At 41.4% G+C, this 7,502-nt stretch overlaps 1 protein-coding gene across 1 annotated transcript; it reads left to right on the top strand.

The window, feature by feature from the left end:
* Nucleotides 1–246: 246 nt before the first annotated feature.
* LOC106641370 (uncharacterized) lies at nt 247–4,907 on the top strand. Its single transcript, XM_014355779.3, has 5 exons — nt 247–408; nt 1,318–1,752; nt 2,459–3,055; nt 3,612–4,319; nt 4,399–4,907. The coding sequence occupies exons 1-5, from the start codon at nt 333–335 to the stop codon at nt 4,596–4,598; spliced, it is 2,016 nt and encodes a 671-aa protein (XP_014211265.2). The 5' UTR covers nt 247–332; the 3' UTR covers nt 4,599–4,907.
* Nucleotides 4,908–7,502: the final 2,595 nt, after the last annotated feature.

Raw genomic sequence — 7,502 nt, 5'->3', positions numbered from 1 at the left:
CAAACAATGAAAGCTCCGCGATATTTCCTGGGGCAGATCCCATACCGATTTTTCCACTCCCACGGGGACGCACGAGGAGGAAATCCCCTCGCTTGCGGAAGCACAGGTGGAGGGAGCGATCGAGTGTCTAGGTCGTTTGATTCCTTTCGCATATATAAGATCCCGAGCGCTGGATCGGCCTCAGTCATTGCTCAATCGTTCGTCGACTCTTTCGAACGAGGTACATATATATACAAGTACATATATATATAAGTGCGGCGATCAAAAGGGAATCGTTTTGGGCACGAGATTGCAATTGTGCTTTTGTTTCGGTGTTGTGCTGCTGTGCATACATGTATAGCAACATGAACAAGTGCTCGGTGATTATTGTGCTACTGTCGTTGACCGGCGTCCTTGCCAAGCCGCATGGTAATTCAGACATAATTCATTTTTCTCTCTTTTAATGATGCTCCGTTGAATGGATGGGGTTTATCATAAAATCTATTTGATGCGAGACAAGTCGTGTACAAATGTATTGCAAAGTGGTTGTTACGGAGAATACACGTTTTCTTAAACCTCAACAGTACTTTTACACTCGTGTTACCTAAAAAAAATTGTATGTCCATTATTCATGTAGATTTTCTTAGAGCATTCGTTAATTGTAATTATAAACGATGAAAAAATACAGTGACTACCGATCTCTGGTGTCTCGCATATATCGAATTACCGTGACATTGAAAAGTATTTGTACTCTGATGTAAATTTGACCTCGAACCAAAGAAATTATTGTCAGTTAAATATAAGATCCCAAAGGGATCATTTTTAGAAAAACTATTATGCATCAACTTTACCACAAATTTGATTATTTTTTTATCAACGACGACATAAAGTTGAAATTTACTAACTCTTTCCACGAACGATAGACCATCGGTCGAAATACGCGCATTCGTTACTGTAGAAACTTCAACGAGTGCCATTAATCACCCGACCATTTGAATCCTGAGATGAATTGTTTTTTAATTCTCTGGTGAGTAGTATCCAGGCATCAACCAATTAAAGCAGTTGTTACTCATGATTTCCCGCAAATAACAATACTTGAAAAAAAAAAAAAAAAAAGAAAAAAAAAAAAGAGGAAAAACCAGCAATTACCACAAATCGCCGCGGAAATTTTAGACCCAACATTATACAAACATACATATGTTATACACATTTGTAGCCATAACCCTGTGTTTTTTTCCGTATCGCTGCTGATAAAAAAAAAAAAAAAAAAAAAAAAAAAAAAAAAAAAAAAAAAAAAAAAAAAAAAACTAAAATCGTGCTCGTGACTGTCCCTTACAGGTCTTCTCGGACAGATACTGGAGAACCACCGACAGCGCCATGACTCGAGTCTCCTGGATCCCCTTGGGCTCTTCCACAACAAACGCCCGGGCGAGAGTAGCTACGGCGACGCGAGCGCCCACAGTAAAGCCAACGCCCTCACCGGAAGCTTCCACCTTGGAAACCTAATTGGCATATCGGGCTCCATCAGCAACGCCGAGGCCAGTGCTAATGCAAACTCCGGAGCCAGTGCCAACGCGGTGGCCAACGCCAATGCCTACGGTGGTAGTGCCAACGCCAACGCCAATGCCAATGCCGGTGGTGGCAACTATTACGGTGGACATGGCTATGGTGGACAGCAGCCTACCTATGGGGACTACGGTGGTGGACAATTTGGATCGCAGGCCAATGCCGCTGCCAATGCCAACGCTCAAGGCTCACAAGGATTCCAGCCAGGTATATACGTATGATCGGGGAGCTTGCCGATCACCACGGGAAATATCAAAACGAGTCGAGACGTCGTTGGTTTCTGTGGTTCGATCTCTTCCCTTCTGTCTGTTTGCACGCGTGTGTGCATGTTTCTGTTTTGTGTCTTTTGCTCCTCTGCTTTTATCGTGTTTTGGGACTATCTTTACCGCGTGTTCTGAATTTGTGGGACGCGACTGGTTTCTTTACACTTTCTTTTTTCTTTTATTTTTTTTTTTTTTCACACATTTTAAAAGGGTTTCGTAACAGGCAATTTCATCACAAGGGTACTACGACGATGAAGGTGGGTTTTCAATTTTACTTGTACAATCGGTAACCATACATACCGATCGCTCTGAAAAATGATCCGATTTCGAACGAAAAAAATAAAATATCACGCTGCTGATTGATCCACTCTTCGTTGTTATCACTGTCTCTCGCACCTCTCGTTGACGCACTCGACACCAAACAACTGCATCCAGCAAATCGAAAAGAACCCGATACTCATGTGCACCCATATCTCGTTGAAATCATCACGTGTACCCACCACCGAAGGAAGCCAGCTATTACAGCTTTCTCTCTCGACCAAGTGAATAACGAGTCTCTCGCTCCACCTGTCGTCCTCATCTAAGTGTCCGCAAAGCAAAGAAAAAGATAGATGTTGGGGGTGACGTCGAGAAAAATTGTTTGAACGCAGGAGAGTACGGGCCCTCGTACTCTAACGAACCATCAGGTCCACAGTACCCGAGCGGAGGAGGTGGAGGCGGAAGTGCAACCGCTAATGCCGCAGCGATCGCCACCGCCAATGCCAACAGTGGTGGCGATGGCTCGTCAGGCTCGTACACCGTCCAGAAGCCCCAGCAGTTTGTCGACAACAACAACCTAGGCTCGGTGAACTACAACCCCGTGTCCGCACCTGCCCAGACCTCCTCGAACGCGGCTGCGAACGCAGCCGCCAACGCAGCAGCGAGTGGTGGGAGCTACCAGCAGAGGCCGAGTGTCTCGACCGGCCAGCCAAGTGGCACGATCGTCATACCGATCGAGATTGTTGGGGTACAAAAGAGGCCACATCATCATCATCACCACCACCACCACCACCATCACCGCCGACCCCAGCCCGAACCTGTGTACGCTCCACCACCACCCTACCAAGAACCCCAGCCCGTGTACGCCCCACCACCACCTCCTCCTCCTCCTCCTAAACCACAACCGCAACAACCTTTGCCACCAGCTAGACAACCGACTATGAACACCCAGCCAATACGTATCATCGTAGTTGAGCAACCCACCAGAGGTGAGAGATAGATGGCTTTTGTTAATCATAGGAATAATCATATAGAGTTATTAATCGACTGGATTTTCATCTTTATAATGGAACGATAGCACTTTTGCTCTTTTCTGGGAATCTATAATATGATTGTACATTGACGTGGCTATGTCGCAACATGGAGGCTCTTAAAGTGCTAAATTCGTTTCTTCAATGAATTTTCATCACCTGTAGAGTTAAACAGCATCGTCAAACTTAAACAGCGTACGGGTAACAGCGACAACCCATCCTTGATCCCGCGTAACCCCCAATGTCAATGTTTTTTTTTTTTTTTGACAACGCGACCAATTAAATAAAAATGTAAAATGAAGTTGTCCAATGAGAGATGTCGAGTTAGATTCAGATTCATATAGCAAAACTCCACTTGGTGTTTTTCTTTCTGTCGCGAGTATAACCCTCGGTGAATGTAAAATGGCGCAGACATGGGGGAGTTTATTGGGTGTAACAAACGCACAGAGAGATATTTATGTACAAAAACGTCATATACAAAAATGAATGACAGGAAAAATGTTATCGTCCACAGGTAGTGGCTGCCCCGGAGGCTGCGGACGTCCCCAGCCGAACTACAGCTCGAACCCCTTCCTGAACGGTGGTGGAAGCAACTCCGCCAACGCAAACGCAGCAGCTTCCGCCAACGCCAACTCTGGCTCGTCGGGTGTTGGCTACCACGATCCCGGCTACGTCCCGGCCCCATCCTACGAAGCCCATCTACCGGTGGAAAACACCATGAATCCCTTCCTATCTGATGTTCATCAGGCCTACACCCCAGCCCCGAACCCCCAAGTGGGCTACGGTCAAGGACCGTCGTACCCTACCGGGCAGCAGACCTACGGTGGTTACGGTAGCAACGCAGCGGCCAACGCAGCAGCCAACGCAGCCTCGAACGCCGGGGGTGTCTATCAGGTGCCCGTCAAGACTCAGGCACCAAACACGGGCTCCGGGGGCTACGTCAACCAACCCAACCAGGGATACTACGGGTCCGGCAAGAACAACTACAACCAAGGGGACTTGGGCAGTGGCGTCGTCATCATCGACGAGGATGACAACCAGAGGAATAACAACAACAATTACAATTACGGACAGCAGCAGGGCTCGGGATCTGGTAGCGCCAACGCCGCGGCCGCGGCTAATGCTGGTTCCACCTCTGGAGGCTCGGGGAGCTACCAACCCAGCGTACTGCCGGTATCTACTGGATCTGGTTGTGGAGGTGGCTGCTCGGGAGGTTATGGAGGTTCGTAATCTGGTTTTTGTTTTTGATTTGTTTGTTTCTTCGTGTTTCACGTCAACATGTGTTTTCTCGAATATGTTAGGACACAACAATGGCGGCAGTGGGGCCGGTAGCGCCACGGCGACAGCCAACGCAAACGCTTCGGCAAAGGGTTATGGATCGGCGAATGCCTCGGCGGCGGCGAACGCCTCGGCCAATAGGAGCGGCTTTGGAGAGGCGAAAGCCAATGCCGTTGCGACCGCTAATTCGGATACGCGTGACCGGCTCATCTTCACCCGCTAAAATAATATGTACCTACGTGTATATACATTATATATAAAAGAGACTCGCTTTCGTGTGCGAGGGGTCCGGAGTTTGGTTTGCTTATGTGATAAAACGAGAAGAGGATTCGAGTGATTATAAGTGTACGCGTTACTTTTTCGACGCTTTCGATTTGCTTCAATTTCTTTTTCATGTGCGAGTGTACAGTGTACAAGGATGAACAAATATCATAACTCCAGAGTATATCTTATAGCAGATAGATGAATGACACATGTTGAATGTATGATTAGTTTCTTCTTCTTCTTTTTTTTTTTTTTTTTTTTTTTTCTTAATTTTAATATTAATCCATAGTATACTTGCAATTCGTAGCAGCGACTCGACAAATATTAAATTCCACATCGTAAAATATGTCGTGGACCACCTTATTATTTAGTTACCTGTATAAGGATATACTAGAAGGACATAAATTTTTTCTTATTCATTATGTTCTCTAAATGCATTTCGTGACGATGATGGATATCTAACTGTTATGTGTATTGCGTAAGCTTAAAATTGTATTTTTTGAGAGATATTGTATTTTAGAGCGATCGTATACTTCTGATGATCGTGTGCATTTATACATATGTTATTTATTATACTGTAAAGGTAATAAAATCTTACTTCATATTTATAAGAATATTGGACTTATCATTTATTTAAACCATATATGTGATTCATACTTGAAACTATACGTTGCAATTCATTCGAATCAATATTTTATAAAACTTTCATGATAGATATTATACGATACTTAGTGTTTTTTTTTTGCAGTGAGAACCGTCTTCTCTAGTCACACAGTACTTGTCAAGGTCACAAGTAGACAATATCTACAAATGATTCGCACGTGAGAACGATTCGAACGTCAATAATTACTGAAGAATTGCTCTTACAATAACTTGAGTCATTAATTCGAGTTTTCCTCTAATTTTCTTGCTAGTGTGTAATGTCATCGTCTGACAGAGATCATCTCTGTATCGTTGATATGGAGCACTATACACGACTCAAATTTTTCAAGAATGGCATTTCACATATCTTGGATTGCCGAAGAAATAATAACAGTATAAAAAAAGGGTATAACAATTACCCCAGAGTAAATAACAAAATACCGTTTTTAATTTATCGTATGTGTGAAGAGTTTGGAGAAAATCTCATACTTGGCGAGTCAACCTGATTGAAGAGTATACGGCTCGCTCATTTTTTTGGGTGCTAATTACCGATGTCCTTGATTGAGTATGACAAACCACGAACATATGTATCACAACTGCACTAACTTCTGGACCCTACAGAGTATTTGTTTAAACATATACAACGTACGTTGTAAATTTTGAAAATCAATTTCCAATTGTCTTTTTAATCATTATTTTATAAAACAATGATGTTACAAAGAAAAAAAAAAAAAAAAATTTCCAGGAGAAACCGATGCAATGGTTGCAACAAATTTGGCAAATTTGATGTACAACTGTATTTGATAAACGGAATATTCACACATGATGCATAATGCTAATTTAATTTTCACACAGAAATTCGTTATTGGTATCAAAATAGAAAATAATTGTACCATACGTAAGTGAATGTAAATATTGACTTCACAAACTGGATTACATCACAATTCTGTATATTTTTCTAACCCAAGCAGGTTTGATTCAACTTTTTGCATAGAGGAAAATTGAGCTTAGAAAAACCCATGCGTTTTTATATTGGATTTGGAAAAAGTCCTCGAGGCTGCATAAGTAGAAGTGGCACAGTCATACATGTAAGACGCAAATATTAATTCCAAATTCCTTATTTTATTTTTATCAGGTACATTTGACACGCTACAAAGTAGCTGCTGGCAACGTTTTAGCATAATTATATTTTTCGTATTTGGAATATGACTACGCTGTCAATAAAAATAATTGCTGACGCTTTTGAGTCACACGTTTCGAGGAAAGGTGTGAATGAATTTTTATTACGGTAGCTCACAAATAAGTCTATGAATATTACCCAACATGGTTTTTTTTTAATAGTTAATTGAACCCGTTTGACACGACATTTTTTTGCGCTTGTTCTTTCACTGCTGATAACCTTCGTAATTTTTTTTGTTCATGCATTAATTTACCAAGGTAGAGTAACGTTAGCAACCCCAATTTGGTAAAACAGTATTAACCAGAGTCAAGATTTTAAAGTAAAATAATTTGAACCAATAGAAAAAATGTGTTTTGATTAATTGAAGTACGAAAAAAAAATAGTATTAAAAAAATTTTTGCATTTATAGTTGTGTTTGCAGAAGACATCGAATAGTTGGGGAAAAAGAAACTGATAATGAATGGTATACTCATACTTCGAAAATACCATGATTATCCGAATTTGATCCGATTAAAAATAATACAAAAAAGTTTCTTCTCGGACTATTTTGCAAGATTTACATATATTATACTGTAAAACATTTTAAAATATTTTTTTTTTTTTACATTAAATTAAGTGGTTTTTTTTTTTTTTTTAACCGTTTGTTTCCCCACTATTTAGAATATAGTATTGTAAAATATATTTTTTCTTCGATGTGTATGAGTAGGTACAATATGCTTTAGATATTTTAAGGTAACTGACTATTTATCCAAAGTTATTTTTTTCTTTTAACACGTGATGCATTGTTTATGACTGAAAAATAATTTGCCTAACGCTTTGAGTGAAAAAGCATTACCGCCCAAGTCTGCATACCAATAGCGTGAAAAATACATATTTCATATACCTTTGTAAAAGTTGGTACGGATCCGGCATACCCATATATACACACGTAAGTATAGGCACATATAGTTCACGGGGGTGAGGAAGCGCGTAACCTTCGATCCGCAAAAGTTGACGGCCTTGTACCCACATATATGTTATTCCACACGTACGCGAGACTCA

This window comes from Copidosoma floridanum, unplaced genomic scaffold, assembly GCF_036245765.1.
Source record: "Copidosoma floridanum isolate Cflo_tuat_1 unplaced genomic scaffold, Cflo_Japanese_pri ptg000020l, whole genome shotgun sequence".
NCBI lineage: Eukaryota > Metazoa > Arthropoda > Insecta > Hymenoptera > Encyrtidae > Copidosoma > Copidosoma floridanum.
The sequence above is the reverse complement of the archived record's forward strand: the minus strand, read 5'-3'. Positions and strand labels throughout refer to the sequence as shown.